The following is a 17,836-nucleotide window of genomic DNA, read 5'->3' as shown; positions in this document are numbered from 1 at the left end:
AACTCCATTCTGTTTGTACCAGTTCCATGGTAACTTGGGTGGGTGTGGAGTTGGGACAAGTGGCAGCTGCGACGTCTGGTCTATGGGGTGATTTCATCATGATACGAGCCCCTTTATCAGCCTGGATGGAGAAGTGTCACTGGGCAATGTGACCTGACTTTCCAGTGCCCTCAGAGCAGTGAGCCAAGGCCTTGGGCTGCTTGTCCGACCTAGAGGTTTAGCTCAGAGTTAGAGAGCAGTGATTTCTTGGTGACATGAACAGGTGTAACTATCAGTTTCCCTTTTCTCTTTCTGAGTAAAAAGAAAGCTGAGGTTTTTTGAAAGCTTTATAAAATAACCCTTTGGTGTTAGACTGAGTTTGTAGTTCTCTGGTTCTGCCCTCTGATGACCTGTACAAATCAGCAGAGGAGGTGCCCATGAGTCATGCTTCTGTGCTTGTAGTGGCTTTGAGCTCTTACTTGTTTTCACTGTCTCCTGGTCCTTTTATGGGTTTCCGGTTGCCGTATCTCTATTTTTTTAGTTGTATAAATATGTTACTTGATTGGAAAGTAATATTGTGATCACATAGAAGTTTCCTTGCCTTTGTTTGTCCATAGTCTCTCCCAGAGTACCTTATAAACTCATGAAATGTTAATGCTTCTGCTGATAACATTAATTTTCAGAAATTAATATGTCAGTTTATCCTGCCTGGTTTGTGTATGTGTTACTGTCAGCCTCTGGGTGGAGTAAAGACTAATTTGCTCTGAAAATAATTCATTTGGAACTTGCATTGCTATGCCTGTTTTTACAGCCTTATTACTGTCTAATTCTAGAACATGTTCATCACCCCCCAGAAGAAACCCATTAATCATTAAGCATTTGCTTCCCATTTCCCCTTCCCCCAGCACCTGGTAATCATTCATCTATTTTCTGTCTTTGTAGATTTGCCTGTTTCGGATGTTCGTATAAATGGATCATGCAGTATGTGGCTTTCTGAGTTTGGCTTCTTTCACTTAGCTTAGTGTTTTCAAAGTTCATCTGTGTTGTAACATGTATCAGTACTTCTTTCCTTTTATGGCTGAATAATATTCAGTTATATGGATATACCACATTTAGTTTATCTGCTTATCAACTGATAGACATTTGGGTGGTTCCTACTTTTGAGCTGTTATGAGTAATGCTACTAACAATCACAAGTTTCTGGTACTACACCTGTCTTCATTTTTCTTACTTGGATATATACCTAGGAGTGGAATTGCTGGGTCTTATGGTTATTTTGTCTTTTCAATTTCTCGAGTAGCTACTAAACGGTTTTCCATAGCAGCTGCATCATTTTACGTTTCCCACCATCATATATGAGGGTTCTGATTTCTCTGTCTTCATTAACACTTATTTTCCTTTTTTGATTGTAACCATATTAGTGGGTATAAAATAGTATCACATCATGGTTTTGTTTGCATTTCCCCAGTGAATAACGATGTTGAACATCTTTTCATGTGCTAATCGCCCGCTAATATATCTTCCTTGGAGAAATGTCTACTCGAGGGTCCCTTGCTTGTTTTTTAACTGGGTTGTATATCTTTTGTTGTTGAGTTGTGAGAAAATAGAAATTCTTAACTTGCTTGGAGCAAAGAGCAGAATCAGACTGACTTCTGGCTTTTGGCACACACACTTGTATGTTAGTCTTGCCACCACAGGTGAGTCAGTTACACCTCCACTTCTAAGAATGCAAGGTGTTGCCCTTACTTCCGCTCTCAGAAGGCACGCCTTTGTTCACCTAACCCTTTACCATGCCTACAGGCCAAACTCCATCGTAAACACTGTTGATTTGATCCTCTTGCTCTTCTTATAAGAGGGCAAACTAAAGACAAACTGAAATAGTAAAACTTGTTTTATTTGCTCATTTAGAAGACTTGTAGAGTTTCGATAGTCCTGTTGATAGGTCAGGCTTTCTGACCCTGGAGAAGCAGAAGAAACTAATGCATATTAGAAAATTTCCTTTTGTAAAACTTGTTTTCATGAGACTTATTTATTATGTACTGTGTACATTTATTTCTCAAATATGATGAAACTTAGAATAATCTAATTTTTAGGGTTTTTTGGTTTGTTTATTTTAGAAAGGAATCAGAGACTCCAGGATTGTGATATTGGTAGTTGTCTTTGCAGGAAAGTTATCTCTTTCCTGCAGGCCCTGAATCAAACACTTACCATGTTTAGTATATTGTTAGGAGATTTGTACAACACACAGTTCTCAGTTGTGGCACTGCGTGATCTCTGAAGGATATTTTCTTTGTGTGTTTATTTCCTGAATATAGCAGTTCGGCCCTTCTAATAATTTCCTTGGGTGTAAAGTATACTGATACTCTACAACTCTTGTGTTTCTACAACTCTTGTGTTAGACCTGTGTGAAGCGCAGTGTCTCCTTTGAAGTTAAGAGGTAAAATTATTTTGTCCTGACACTTAACGTATTCTTAGGGCTCATCTGTGACAATTAAAATATCAGGTGGTTTCCCTTCATGAAGTTTTAGGATCAGGTCTCAAAGAGCTATAGACTTTTAATTTATATTTTCAGTTTTTTTGGCTGTGCTGCTTGGGTTGTGGGATCTTAGTTCCTTGGCCAGGGATTGAATCCGGGCCCTCAGCAGTGAGAGCAAGGAGCCCTAACCACCGGACTGCCAGGAAATTTCCTAGACGTTTTAAAGTTGGAAGATATTCCAGAGGCCACTTGATGGAACACTCTGCCCACTGCCCTCAACATTTCTGATGTGTTGTCATGGTTCCTACTTGAACACATCCAGTGATTTCTAGTCATCTCATCCTTTTTTCCTGAACCACTCTTCTCTTGGTTTTTATGAATCAGTGCCCCTCCTTTTTAGATACTACTTGCTGGTTCCTCTTCTTCCTTTCATTCTTCCTAAATGTTGACTTCCTGTAAGGCTAAGTCCTTGTATTCTGAGTTCTTTCTCAAAGAATTCCAATCATTCTCATGGCTTCAGGTACCTATGTGTAAACTTGTATCTCTAGCCCAGACTTCTGTGAACTTCAAGGATGCGATCTAGTTTTCTTTCCACATCTCACTTAGATGTTTCACAAGTACCTTAAACTCAGCATGTCTAAAACTAAACTTAAAATCTTTCCTTCCAAACCTGATCCCCTTGGGAGGTGTTCTTGACACCCCCCCCACTTCTGATTAATAATGAAAGTTATGGTGAAGTCCTCTGATAGCTTTTTCTCTTAAATATTTCTTAAATATGTTCTTCTCTAGCTCCATTGCCACCACTAAGATACTGTCATCTCTTTCCAAGATTATTACAATGGCTTCCTAATAGGTTTCTCAGCATTCACACTTGTATTCTCTAACCGAGTGCTTCCCAGCCCTTTTCACATCACAGCACCTAGAGAATAGTATTTGCATAGTTCACTGGGATAAGTGGACAGAGGGTGCTCAGGGTGGCAGCAACTGCCCAGGAGAGGTGGGGGTCCCTTTGGCTACTCCGGGGACTAAAGGGATCAATATCATGGATACATCTATTACCCTTTCATTACTCGTCGGGCTTTCTGCAGGAAGCCTTGCTCTAGCTCATTCTCTGTGTTGCAGCCAGAGTAGTTTTTGTTTCCAGTGGAAATTTGATTTTTGTTACTCTGTCTTAAGACCCAGTGGCTTTTCATCATCTTTAAGATCTTTAATATGGCTTTTGACCCTCTGTGATCTGACTCAACCTCACCAGCCTTGTCCTTCTGTATTATCTATTCTCCTCTTCCCCCTTTAGTACTTCATCCTCACTTGTTGTCATTTAGTTCCCAGACGTGTCTTGCTTCATTTGACCTTTGCACATGCTGCTCCATTTGCCTGGAATTGCTCTCTCCCCCTGCTAACCTTTCCACTTAATTTCCATTCATCCTTCATAGCTTATTCAAAAGTGCTTCTGTGATTTCCTTGATTATACCAGGTGTTTCCTGTATTAACATGCTCAGACACTCAGTCGTGTCCGACTCTTTGCGACCCTTTGGACTCTAGTCCACCAAGCTCCTCTGTCCATGGGGTTTCCCAGACAAGAATACTGGAGTGGGTTACTAATTTCTCCTTCAGGGGATCTTCCCAACCCAGGAATAGAACTCACATCTCCTGCATTGCAGGCAGATTCTTCACTGCTGAGCCATCAGGGAAGCCCCTTCCTCTCTTAGACACTGTGCTTTCCCCTCAGAGCCCTTGTTGCAATGGTGATTAAATGTCTCTGTGTCCTGCAACAGTGTGATCTCTGTGAATAAGTGTGCGACTTGTTCACTGCTGTAAGCCCAGTGCTTTTCGGGTGTAACATGTGTTGAGTGCCCGACAAATATTGGTTAAATTATGTGTCACTTGGTACTGAGGATGAAGGATTAATTACATCAGAGAAGGTTCCTACTTTTATGAAACTCATATTCAGATATAGACAATGACAATATAAGCAAGAAAATACATAGTAAAGTGATGTTTTAGAGAGCTGTTGGGCAGGCCTCTCAGAAAAGATGAAATTTCAGCTGAGGTCTGCATGAGAGGAAACAGCCAGCCACTTAAAAGTATCCAAAGGAAGAACATTCCAGGTAGAGGGCACAGATGATACAAATGTTTTGTTAGAAAACATTTCGAATTGTTTAAGCAAGTGAGAAAAGGAAAGAGTAGTTGGAGTGGTTAGCATGGACCTGATGATGCAGGGCCTTATTTCCTGGGTTGAAGAGTTCAGATTTTATTTGAAATGTAATGGGAAGACATTCAAGGGTTTTGAGCAGAAAGTAACCCTGATTTACTTGTTAAAATATCCATGACAAACATCCAGGCGAGGATAGAGGCTTGAGCTAGGATGGTAGCAGTGGTGCTGGATAGAAAGAAGAGGATGGTTTGGGGATATCTTTGGAAGTAAGTTAAGACTGATGGATAGATGGAAGGGGGGATATTGGGTTCAAGGAAAAGAGAAGAAAAGAGTGGCTTCTGTATTTTTTTGTTTCTCTGGTTTTTAAATTGAGCAGTTGAATGTATAAATCAATTGTGCTTACTTTAGACATGTTAATTTTGGGTTTGACAACAAGGAAGATACGTTTTATAAGCAATTTGATGTGTAAATCTGGAATTAAGGAGAGTCTGGGTTGGAGACACAGATTTGGGAATCATGATGTTTAAAGCTGAGAGTAGATGAGGGTTTCTAAGAGAGAGTGATGAAGAGAAGAGAAGTTAAGGACAGCTTCCCAGAAAATACCAACATTTTGAAGTTGAGCAGAGAAGTAGTCAGCAAAAGATAGCTTAGAAGGAGTAGCCAGTAATGTAGGAGAAAGATAGGAGTGTGGTATCATGAAAGCTGAGAGGAAGTTATTTCGAGAATTGTGTTGAATGCTGTTGATGAGTAGAATGACCAGGTTGAGTAAGAAGAGAACAGAGAGTAGCCACTGCTTTGGGTAACAGAGATCATTGGCGACCTGGACTTCAGTCAGTTCAATAGGGAAGCGTGACTGGAGAGGTTTGAAGAGATAATGTGAGGTGAGGAAGTGAAGGCAGCTGCTGAACAGTTAGTTCAGGAGGTTTTGTAAGACGGAGAGGAGAGAAAGGAGACAGTACGTACAGGGGAATGTGAGGTCAAGAAAAGTGTGGATGTGTGTTGGGTGTGTGACTTGCCTCACCAATAGTTACCTTGCAGAGAAAGAGAAGTTGAAGATTAAGAAGAAAGAAAAAGGATAACTGTGGGAGTGAAAATTTTGAAAAAGGGATGGATTCAACCCCCAAGTGGAATTGTTGTGTTTTTATAAAAACAGAGACACTCTGTCCATTTTGGAGTGTCTCCAATATGGAGAAAGAAGAGAGTATATGTATAGGTGTAAGTCAGGTGATGGATTTGGTAGTGAAAAGAGAGAACTCTCCTCAGATTGCTTCTGTTTTCTCTGAGCTGGGAATGAGAGAGGAAGAAAGAGTATAGGAAATTTGAGGAGACAGGAAAGCATGAAATAGTTACTTGGGAGAGTAGAGAAGTTAATATGTTAAGGAAATTTAATAGAGCTTCTGGACACTGGTGAGTGCTGAAATTCATGGTCTTGAATTTAAGTGAAACGTGTAGCGCAGTTTCGTGTTTTTCTCCAGCTGCGTTCAGCTGCTGCTGCTGCTGCTGCTAAGTCGCTTCAGTCGTGTCCGACTCTGTGCGACCCCATAGATGGCAGCCCACCAGGCTCCCCCGTCCCTGGGATTCTCCAGGCAAGAACACTGGAGTGGGTTACAAACGTGGAATAGATGGGTGTTTGGATTAGCTTGGGTTGTTAGTATTTTGCCAGGGAAGTGCAACAGAGAGGGAGAGGGGACAAAAGGGAGTTCAGAAGGGGAATAAATATAAATGATTGACTGTGGAAGCTGAGCTGAGTGGGAGGGGAGAAAGTCCTGGAAGCAGAGTGGATAATGAAAAATTGTTGAGTGATGAGGTTGAAGAAGTGCTGGAAGGAGAGTTATCAGATCAAAATGACCTGGAAAAATATGAAGTGGTGGTGGTGAAATTGAAATTCTGGAGGAGGTACAGTTACTGGTGTCAGTATCTCTGGGGTATGACTATGGCCTGGGTGACTCAGGTGGGGTAAAGTAAAAATTGTGAGAGGGGAGAGAAGGTCATAGTATTGAATGGATCATCTCCACTCTTGTTGAAGTCACCTTGAGCAGTGCAGCTGTGGTGGAGAGGGAGACGGTGAGCTATCGATGAATGAGGGGCCGCACCCAGACTGCTGGTAGATTGCAGCAGCAAGGAGGGGAGAAGAGGATGGCACACTGTGATGCCACAAACTTCAAGGACCAGGGATTTTGGAGCAAATAGAAAGTGGTTTGACAGCAGGCTTGATGAATGAATGGAAGGATGGATGGATGGAGATTTATGCTTTTATTAGGCAGCTTTCATTGAAAGTTAAAATCTCTGCTTGCTGGATTCAGTTCTACCTTGTAAGGCTCCCTCTTTTTGAAGAAGAGAAGTTGGCAAACCTTGCTGGCTAAATCTGGCTTGCTTCTTGTTTTTGTGTTTTTAGAACACAGCTAGCCCATCTGTTTACACATTAAAAATTTTTATTTTGGGCTGTGCTGGGTCTTTGTTGCTGTGCTCAGACTTTCTGTAGTTGTGGCGAGTGGCAGCTGCTCTCTAGCTGCGGTGCGTGGGCTTCTCATTGTGGTGGCTGCTCTCCTTGCAGGGCACTGACTGGCTCTAGAGTGTGGGCTTCCGTAGTTGTGGCGCACAGGCTTGGTTGCCCATCAGCATGTGGGATCTTCCCAGCCCAGGGATTCTTAACCACTGGGCCACTGGGCAGTCCTGTTTACGTATTTTTAATGTTGCGTTTGCACTACAGTGGCAGAGTTGAGTAGCTGTGACAGAGGCAGTTCCACAAAGCCTAAAATATTTACTGTCTGGCCCTTTATTGAAGGAGTTTGCTGGAGTCCATTTTTGAAGGAGGTTCTCAAACTTCAGTGTGCATCAGCATCCCCTGGAGGGCTTGTGAAAACAGATTGCCAGGCTCCCTCTCTAGAGGTGCTGATTCAGTAGGTCTGGGTTGGGACCTAAGAACGTGGATTTCTGATAAGTTCCCAGGTGTTGATGGTGCTGCTGGTCAGGGGACCACACTTCAAGAGCTGTTGTTTTAGATATTTAAGTTAGTGATTGGATTCCTTCTCCGCTTAATATTCTTTGAGCCAAGTTCCCTACCTCCATTAGCTATATATCTCTTTAACATGATCATTGTCTTATCTTACCCCCTTTAAGCTTGGTGCCTGTGAACATAATGATTCTTTGGCTAAGGCCTGATCTTTGCCACATGCATTGGAACAGGTGCCCGACCTTGCTCTTCACTTAACCTGTGGGCTTGTTTTCTTTGTTTCTCACATTGTCTAATGTATGGGTCTTTCTCTGAGACTTAAATGAAACTGATGTGGTAGGGAGGGTAATAGTAGGTAGAGATCACAAACTTGAGGTGGACTAAAATGCTAATAAACGTTATTATTTGGAAGAAATATGACCCCTTTCCTCCCCCTGCCTCCACCCTGGAATATCTCTGCTCTAAGGAACTTGAGTAGAGCAGAGTTTTGCTCTGCCTTGGGTAGATTGAGCTGTGTGATCATAGGTGGGATATGGGAGTCTGGCCTCATACGGTATTTGTGTTAGAGTCTATTTAGCAAGTAAAAGAACATCTGGGAGGAAAAAAAGGTCATTGCTCAACTAATCCAAGTCTTTTGTCCCTGTCTTTCAGCAGAGGAACTTCTGAAAGGTGTCTTGAAAGCAGTTTCTAAAAGATATGGAGACAGTAACCCCTTCTTATTCTCTTGCTCCATGCCTAAAATTGCTCTCTTGTTCTTTGAGCTCATCTCCCGGCCATATGTAGCTCAGCAGTTACCTTGCAGCCTCATTGTTTCCTAATGGTGAAGTAGATAAACCCAGGTGAGTTCACAGGTGGCTGTGTGTCCTTGGATCACTTGTCTCTTATCTTCAGGGCCTGGTCAGGTTTGGCCTGCCCTCTCTGCCTCTGGTGCTCCTCACCCACGCAGACTCTCATCGCACTTGCACTTTCAGAGCTCTGCCCATCCTTGTCTCATTTCCCTTTCTGACTTCTCTCATTGTGCTCTTGCATTGCCTTTGTTTTTCTCTTCTTCCTCTTGTTTCCCTGCCCTCCTCACATTTTACCCCATCCGCCAAAACATGCCTTCTCAGCCTCAGATGCTGGCCTCTTGCTAAATTTCCCCATTATGGGCAACTGGCCCCCTCTGACCATTTTATAGTTCCACGAACCTGAGAGAACAGGAGAATCATTGAGGCTCTTGAGTTTTCAATTTGGTATTGTCTAAATCCTCATTTGATAAGTTGGAAAATAAAAAGGGAGAGAGGAAAAAACTTTTCTATACCTCAAGGTAGGACAGAGAGGAAAAACATTAATTTTGAGAAAGAGAGGAAAACAACGTTCCTAAGAAAAGTCTATAGAGATAGTGTCACAAGATGCATTACCTCAGGAGTCTATTTGAGAGATTGTGTCATGTCAGAAAAGTTCTAGGGGACTTGAGCCTCTTTCCTCTGTGAGAGGATGAGAATGAACTCCAGGCCCTCAGTCTGACTCCGGAAAGAACTTCACGCTGATGAGCAAGAAGGCCAACAATGTCATTTCCCTGGCTGTGCTGAGCCCCACAGGAAAGCTCAGAATTTTGCATCAGGACAAGGCTCACAGGAATGTTGCTGCGCCCAGAGCCCTGTGGTTTGATGCCACTAGAGCATTTCCTACGGAAAGGGTTCTCGGAGTGCTCAGGGAGGCAGAAGGGTGCTGCACTGAGGCCAGCAAATGCCTTCCCAGGACTCGGGATGGAAGGTGGGGGTTCAGAATGCCTCCTAGAGTTTCCACAGCAGTCATTACGCCCTTGTCGTGCACAGCAGCCCTGACAGACATCACGTGGAGCCCTTTCTCAAGGATTTCTGACTCCAGGATGCGGGAAATGGGGATGGTTTGTTTTATGGTTTCACAAGTTAACCAGTTAAAGCATAAGGGCTTTGACCTGTACATAGGGCCTGTTCACGGGAGCGAGGTTTTGATGTCCGTGTCAGTATCAGTGAGGTCTGAGTTTTAAACCTGTGCATTTCTTGAGGCAGAGGTTAGAGGGCAATGCCAGAAACTGAAAACCACCTTGAAAGAGAATGGCCATTTTCTGCCTTTGCTTCCTCTGGTGGGTATTCCTCATTCATTCAGATTGGGAGGGAAACTAAAACAGAGTGTGCACACAAGGAAATCAGAAAGGCCTCGTTTCCCATGATAAATGTCCTTATTCAACTACTGAGTTGCTGTTACAAACCAGCCATTCTTCTAGACACTGGGACTCTGTCATGAGCAGAGTCTTGCCATCAAGAACCATTTCTTCTCATAGGGAAGACAGACAGACACACATACACGCCTTCAGGTGGACAGGTGCTAAGGAGAAAAATCACAGAGTGAGGAGAATAGAGTATGGAGCTACACGTGGTCACGAAAGCCTTTCCCATAGGTGACATGTGAGAAAGACCTGAAGGACCTGAAGGGACAAGTAATGCGGATATCTGGGGAAGAAGGACCCTACACAGAGAGAACCAAAGGCAAAGGACAGGCAGGGGCCTGGCTGGTGGATCTGTGGCACAGCTTGGAGGCCAGTGGGCTGGAGCCGAAGTGAGAGAGGGAGACGTGGGAGGGGAGGCCAGAGAGTCAGAGCAGGACTATACGTGGCTTTTTGAAAGGCTTTTGCCTCTTGAGAGAGGCGGGAAGCCATTGGGAGGTTTTAAAAATGAAAGGTGACTCTGGCCACTGTGAAGAAACTGAAGGGGGTGGTCAAGGATAGAAGAAAGGAGACCACTTAGGAAGCTCTTGATTAAGGTCAGAGTCTGGAGATATTTTGAGACAGTGCTAGCAGGATTTGTTGTTTGATTGGATGTCAGGTGTGAAAGAAAGAAAATTCAAGGATGACACTGAAGTTTTTGCCTTGAGTTGCGAGAATGGAGTTATTTACAGGAATGAGGAAGAGCCAGGTCCACACAGTTTCTGGTTTGACTAATGGTTTTAAACTGTGGAGATTCAAGGAAGAGAAGGTTTAACTTAATCATTGGTTCCTTAATTTTCTCCATTCTCTCTGATGGTCTCATTTGTATTTGGGTCAATTCTACAACAGTTATTTCTGAGATAAATACAACCCCAGCATTCTCACTTTCAGGGCTTCTTAACTAAGCCTCTGTGATGCGGTGTGGTGAAAGGTATGGCCCAAAAGAGCCTTGGGGTACACTCTGTCTCTGGGAGCACCCTTCATTTCAGGTGCTATGGTGGTATCCTAGGGCCGCATAAGAAGTTACCAGAAACTGGGTGGTTTAAAATAACAGAAATTGTTTTTTTTTTGCAATTCTAGAAGGTAAAAGTCCAGAATCAAGGTATTGTGGGCAGTGCTCCATGTGAAGGCTTTGGGGAAGACTCCTTCCTTCCTGCTGTCTGGCTGACGGTGGCTTTGGGCCACCCTCAGCCTTCTTCCTCTTGGAGGTGCATCCCCCACTCTGCACGGCGTCGCCCCCATGTGTCCCTTAGTCTTTGTGTGCCCTTCTTACAAGGACAGGAGTCATTGGATATAGAGCCTGCCCTAACCTAGTGTGCCCACATCTTAACCTGGTTACATCTGCAAAGACCCTGTTTCCGAATAAGGTCACATTGACACATACCAGGGGTCAGGACTGCCTCATGTCTCTTGGTGAGACACGATTCAACCCATGTCATGTGCTTTGGTACAGGTTTGACTGTGCGGGTCTGCTGGGCTTACGTATGTTTGAGGATGAGACAACTGAAATATAGTTGGAAGGCAGGACTATGCTAGAGTTGCCCCATCTGTTGGGATGAAAAAAAAATTCTTTACTGTACAGTAAGTCTGTTTAAACTGAAGATTTAAAGATAGACAAGTTCATTTTACATTAGTTTGAAACTTGAAGACTTTAGGATATGCAGTAGTAAAAATCATGAAAAAGTAATGAAATTGGAAGTGGAAGATGGAAGGAAGAGATGTGACAGAATAAAGAATTTTAAAGTTGAGAGTTACAACCTGGATTCAACTGGCCAGAGGCCAGGGCTGTAGGGAGAAAGGCTCTTGCTGGTGTTCAGTTTGATGGTTTTGCTCGTTGGGGCAGCAAGTGGGTGGACATGAAATGCAGCAGACGTGGGTCCTGAACTCTGGCTGAACTGCAGGGCTAGAACCCCACTTGCTCCCCTCTCCTCTTCCTTGGATTCCTTACTGGGCTGGGACCGAAAAGGTGCCCGGATGGCGCATGACACTCACTCTCTAGCTGCCGTGCAACAGCTGGTACATGTACATTCTTCAGCAGTGTGTCAGGAGTTACTAGTATTTGCCTTTTTTACTCACAAGAAAATCTAACAATTGTTTATCAGAGGAAGTTTAAGTTCCCACTCTGACATCACAGTGGTAGATAGGACTGTACCAGGTTTAGCGGTGCACACAATTTTATTGGCAGTAACACACTTGGGGCCATAGACTCACCATGGTCACTAGGAGTTTTTGTGGCGCTCTTGTTCTTTTGTAAGGAATTGAGTGCAAGTTGAAGGGATGGGAGATGGGTAAAGAGACAGGGCTCTTCCTGGCCTTCAAGAAATTTGAAGTTCGGAAACAAACAGGAACCAGAAGTTCACATAAGAACTGTGATAAAGATTTGTGGGACTAGCAGATGCAGAGCGTTGCACAGGGTGGATGAATGGTGGGCCCTGCCGTGTAGAGCCGGGAACTGTGCTCCATGTCCTGTGAGGGGCATGGTGGAGGGATATGAAAGAGAACGTGCATGTGTGTACTGAGTTACTTTGCCATGCAGTGGAAATTGGCACAGCACTGCGAATCAAGTATACTTAAAATTGTGGCTGCCTCAGCACACGGCACCTAAAGGAAACTGTACTTGGCCAGTGTATCATTTAATAAATGTCTGGACAGAGAGTGGGAGAAGTTGGAGGCAGGGCTATGGAGAAGGGGCGCCAGAGAGGTTTCATGGTGAAGGCCCTGGGCAGTAGAAGCCCTCATTTCTGTTTTTCTGCTTCAGAGGTTGGGGATCAGGTCCCAAGCAAGGCCTGAGACCAGGCTGCTTACCTGCCCTCTGCCGCTGCCCTCCCCTGGCTTTCCCAGGTCATCTGGGCACTTCAGCAGTCAAAACCCTCAGCTGCTGGGGTGAGGGAGGGGCACTGGCTGCCTCTGGGCCAGGGCTCTGCACCTCTGACTCTAGTGTGGCTCCATCCCATGCGCCCTGGCATCCCCCAAAAGGGAGGCTTCGTGTCATGTCTGTTCAGTGGGCGGAGCCACAGTGTGTCCTCAGGGCAGGGGCCAGTGGTAAAGCCACACTTCTGGGGTGACCACAGGGCAAATAACACACAGACATAATTTCCTTTGACCAGTCTTTCGTAATCCTGGTCCAGATGTGGCTCCTGAAAGTGAAGTTCTTTGTCTAAGTCGAGATTTTTAATTTAGGACCCAGATGGGGTAGGAGGTGCACTTCCAGAAGGTCTGTTTTACTCAGTGTGTCATTGTCCTGGATTCCTGGCAGGCAGTGGTTTCATTAGAAAAGCAGATTTCATCCTGACTCATCTGCCTCGGTGAGCCGTGTGATACAGCTTCTCAGTCCGCGAGGCAGCCTGTCTCCCGTCGCGCTGGACAGAGCGGAGGGCACGCTGTCCGCTCGCAGCAGCGAAAGCTACAGGCGCCTGGCCTGGGCTTTGGAAAACCTTGAGAGACAGTCTGTTGTGGGGCCAGAGCTTTGTCCTGGAATTTCCTGGCCTTTGTCTGTCTGGTGTAACTTCATGTACTATGCCGCCTGTTTTTAGAGTCTGCTTCCTTCTGGGGGAAGAGTGCTGTTGCTTTCCACAGAGCACTTCTGCTTCTGGAACCAAGCGACACCCTCCCTGGTGCCCAGGCGTCGGGGTTGGGGAATGCTCTGGGGCAGGCGTGTACACCTGGCTCTCAGTAGACAGTAGGCTCCTGGAAGTCACTAGTCACAGAGGAGCCATAACCCTTGGGCATAAAAGCAGCATCTGTCAGCTTGGCACATTCACCCTGATCCTAACCCTTGTTTCCTTCTCATATTGCAGCAGAAAAAATCCTATCTGGAGCGGAGTGTGAAGGAAGCCGAGGACAATATCCGGGAGATGCTGATGGCGCGAAGGGCACAGTAGGCAGCCTCTCAGGAACCTCTTCCTTCTGAGCCCTGCCATTCCTGGTGAGGGGCCTGTGTAGGGAAACTGCTCTGCCTGAGGGACATTTTATTTGGATGGTCTAGTAACCTTATGTTTTATGCATGGCCTGGAGCCCCTTTCAGTCTCATCCTTGTATGTTTTATGCTGGCTCTGCCTGCTACCCTTCTCCCCTGTGGTTGAATCATGAACTCCAGGGAAGGGAAGATGGGAGCCAGGACAGACAGGGGAGTTCTTCCGGGGCCTACTGCTGGTCACGCCGGTCAGACCAATAAAAGACATCTGTCCCACTCTACAAAGTCTGCTTTTCTTGAGCTGATGGATGAGAACAGAGGACCAGAGAGGCAAAGGGTGTCTCCACCTCACTCCTCCTTGTTGCCTCTCCAGGGCTGTGGCCCTGCTCCTTCTGGATCGAAGCCTTGCCCTCTTCATTTCTGTTCCTCTAGGTAAACCCCTCAACTTCTGAGCCTCCATTATCAGTAGTATGCAGATGAGGGAAAAGGAGAGCAGGCCTGGCTGAATGCATGATCACAACAGTGGTACCTCAGTGGCAGTCTGCCTAGAGTCCTAGTGTCTGACTCTCTGCAGCCCCCATGGACTGCAGCACGCCAGGCACCTCCGTTCTCCACTGTCTCCTGGAGTTTGCTCAAATGCAGGTCCATTGAGTCAGTTAAACAATAGCCATTATTAAAAATTACATTTGTAAATTTACTATTATATTAAAAGTAAGGTTAATTATTAAGAACTTATCCTTTCTGAATTACTTTACTGAATTTGACCATTATCTATGTTTTTGAGGTTGACAGTCTGTTGTGTCTGGATGGTGGAAATACAACTTAGTAGTGTGAGCCTGCCCTTCTCTTCCCGACTCCATGTTCAAGATACCACATTGGTAGCTTGAAATCAGCCATGGGGGTACCTACTGTTTACTCCACAGAAATCAGGTGATGATACAAAATCATGGCTTTTTGCTTTTAAAGAGAGAGATGGTAGTTAAATATTTTCATTTTTAAAGCAAGAGAGCTAATGGTTAAATATTCGTCAGCAACTGTAGAGGAAAAGTGGGCAGCCGCAGTTAGGCAGGGAGAGCTGTCAGCTGTGCCTCAGGACTGGCCGCTGAAGGAAAATGAACTCGCTGCTATGGTGGCCCAGCGCCACCCTGCGGCCAAAGCTGAGATGGATGGCCTGACCGGCTAGTTTGTATTTAATATTGTGACAGCTCTCCTCTCTCCTTGTGTGGCAGCAGAGGGGGTAGGTTCTGGGAGGGCATAGCAGGAAAAGAAAGACTCAGGTCTGTCCGGCCCTGGGGGCAGCCATGGTTACCAGGACACCCTGCTCTAGGCTCAGGGAAAAAGCCAGTGTGGCTCCTTGGTGAGGCCGTGTCTCTCAGTGGGCCTGGGGAGAGAATGCTCGCTTGGCGAGGGCCCCATGACCCGTCTGAAGGACACCTGGCCTTAGACCCTGCCTTCCTAGGAGCTGCCAGGATGAACAGGTAAATCAGCTTCCTTGTATACTGGTCAGTGGCTGAGAAATCCAGGGCTTAGATTCTATCTGGAATAACTGAGACAGCTGAGGCTTAGACAAATTTATTGAAACATACAGGATGTGAGCAGAGAAATAATTCAGTGGTAAATTACATCAAACCTGAATATAATTCTAAAATTATAAATATATATTTTATAACTAAGCCTTTGGCCAAAAAAATAAAGAGAAAAGTCATTTAGCACATTTGTGAAAGGCCAATAAGAATGGATTTGAACATTAAAAAGATCAAGTCACTGAATTAAACAGCAGCAACCCCTGCTAATCTAGAATCCCACTGTGTTGAAGGTAGAAATGTCTGTGCAGAGCTAGTCGTTGATTTCAGCAATCAGAAGAGGCGGGGCAGGCACAGCCGTGCGCGGTGGCGGCAGAGCTGGCAGGACAGGAGAGCTGGGCTGGTCAGGTGAGCATGTCCCAGAGACAGCAGCAACAGAGGGCCGTCCAGCAGGCTGTGAGGCAGGTAGATGTGCCCAGGTCATCCCTTCTTTGGTCTTCCACCACGTACACTGCAGGGGGAAGGGGACAGGGTGAGAATGAACTCTAACAGTAACTCAGTAGTAAACCCCAGGCCCTACAGGGCCAGCACCACCCAGACCAAGGGAGAGCTCCGCGCAGCAGCCAGAGCTGCTGAGGCAGTCTCGGTGATGAACGCAGGAACGGTTGCTTAGGACTGTCCCCCCTCCTGCTAAGGAGAGTCATCCCCGCAGGAGGGCGAGCCCAGGGGAACCTCCACAGTGGCCTCACACCAGGCCAGCCTGAGTTAAGTAAGGAGTGTCTGTTGTGCTCTGGCCAGAGCTGGCCAACACTACTGGTTTATAAACCAGGGAGCACCCTATTCCAAATCTTACAGGGGAACTGGGGGCGGGGGGTTGGGGGGGCTTCCTCAGATATACCTAAGCCATCTCCCAAGAGCGAGAGGGTAACTATAATCTAAAGGGGCTTTAGGCTTTAAAAGATTAATCAAGAATCTTGTTTTTTTTTTCATACCTGACCAATGCAGAATGTGCTCCAGCCTCTAAACTTTTGCACAAAGCAATGGAAGGTAGGATGAAAACCTGGGTAAGTGGGAGGGTATGGCTGGAGCTTGGTACTCTTGTGTTTCCTCTGAATGGAGTAGGAACTTGGAGCCCTGTCAGGGCTAAGTGCTCTATTAGGAGAGATGAGTGCTAAACAATCCCTAGATCAAGAAGGACCCCCAGCCGCCCTTTACTCATCAACTGACTTGTGGCTGACATCAGCCTCACTTCCTGTTAGAATATCTGATGGTTGACTGTGGCCTCAGAGGATCTGCAGACACTTTTAAGAAAATCTCAAAACAGCTACCATCATCAAACTCAGGTTATAAAGCAGTAAGGATCTTATATTTTTTTGCAAGTTCATGAATACATGGATCTTCTAAGTTAAACCAATCCTTGGGCAGTCGTCTTTCAGTTCTGTTTTTGCAAATCTGTTTTTATACCTCCTCGCTTGGCAGCTCCTCTCTCTCGAGCCTGGTATAGTAGCTAAAACACGCTGGGTAGTGTGAGCTTGTTCAAGTTCTGTTGTATCAGCTGCCCTCCACAGAGATAGCCCTTTCCCCTCTCTCACGGCACAGGTCTAATCTCATTTGGCCCCACTCAGTGACATAGGAAAAGCTGTTTAGGGTCTGGGAGTCAAGACCCACCGCCAGGGGAGCCTAGTCAAAAAGAAGACCACCTGATAAGGCCATGACCTGGTTTAGTCTTAACAGTAACTGTGTGCTGGATGTTCCCATCTCACAGGTAAGGAACTCGAGGCTCACAAAGGTCAGGTCTCTTGTGCAAGCACAGAAACAGCCAGAGCAGGAATGTGAGCCCAGGCCCCAGCTAAGATAGCAAAGGGACCAGGAGGAGCACAGGAGTGAATGGGCTCCAGGACAGTCCTCTCTCACCAGGCAGCGCCCACCCAACTCTGGGGTCACCAGAGCAGGAAAGCCCCAGGCAGCGCGACCTGCCATTTCTGCCCCGATGACCGACCCAGGTTCCCAGCCTCCCCTGACCCTGCATGGGTAGCGTTGGACAGGGAAACCCAAAACGCAGTTGGCTGTTGCTTCCCTTGCCTAATCTCTGGTTGCATTCTCCTTGTCAGTGGACTGGCTCTGCTGCCCTGAGGACAGAAAGGCTCCCTCCCCTGCAAAGGCAGCCTGCTGGACCCAGGCCAGAGACCTAGCCCACGGCTGGGCTCCTGTGTGCTGGGCCCTGCAGTCTCTCTCAAGCTGCCTTTACGGAGGTGCTCACTACTCAGCCCGTGCTGAGGGCCTTCACAGCCCCACCGGACACCTGTCTGCTCCCAGCTTCCCCACTCCCAGCCCTTCCTCCTGTCAGAACCACTGACCCACAGGTAGCTCCATCAGGAAGACAAAGATGTCTCCGTCTTGCCTCCTCTGTCACCTTCCTCCTCTAGTCCACATCCGTCCTAGACAGGGCTTATTTCACATGACGTCCTCCACAGCCTGGCGCAGTGGAGACTCTGAGCTGATTACCCCCAGACAGTGGTTACAGAGGTTAGAAATAGTCAGTCTGGCTAAAAAAAAACAAAAAAACAGAACTTCAAGCCTGAGGGCTGTGTCAGCCTTGATGGGGGTAGT

At 46.0% G+C, this 17,836-nt stretch overlaps 1 protein-coding gene and 1 long non-coding RNA gene across 3 annotated transcripts in view; one reads left to right on the top strand and one right to left on the bottom strand.

The window, feature by feature from the left end:
* PFDN1 (prefoldin subunit 1) overlaps positions 1 to 14,427 on the top strand; it is a 72,257-nt gene extending 57,830 nt beyond the window's left edge. Inside the window, exon 4 of one of the 2 annotated variants that reach the window (XM_052643677.1) lies at positions 13,591 to 14,427. In XM_052643677.1, the coding sequence (XP_052499637.1) occupies positions 13,591 to 13,671 (81 nt within the window). In that variant the 3' untranslated portion in view covers positions 13,672 to 14,427. Of the gene's footprint in view, positions 1 to 13,587 lie in introns of both variants that reach the window. The other variant, XM_052643676.1, reaches the window with a different exon arrangement.
* An 882-nt stretch (positions 14,428 to 15,309) lies between these two features.
* The window catches only part of LOC128050711 (uncharacterized), a 69,855-nt gene continuing 67,328 nt past the window's right edge, over positions 15,310 to 17,836 (bottom strand). Inside the window, exon 3 of the long non-coding RNA XR_008199686.1 lies at positions 15,310 to 15,737. This is a non-coding gene — a long non-coding RNA (uncharacterized LOC128050711). The remainder of the gene's footprint in view (positions 15,738 to 17,836) is intronic.

The sequence above is a fragment of the Budorcas taxicolor genome, chromosome 7 (genome assembly GCF_023091745.1).
Source record: "Budorcas taxicolor isolate Tak-1 chromosome 7, Takin1.1, whole genome shotgun sequence".
Classification (NCBI taxonomy): Eukaryota; Metazoa; Chordata; class Mammalia; order Artiodactyla; family Bovidae; genus Budorcas; species Budorcas taxicolor.
The sequence above is the reverse complement of the archived record's forward strand: the minus strand, read 5'-3'. Positions and strand labels throughout refer to the sequence as shown.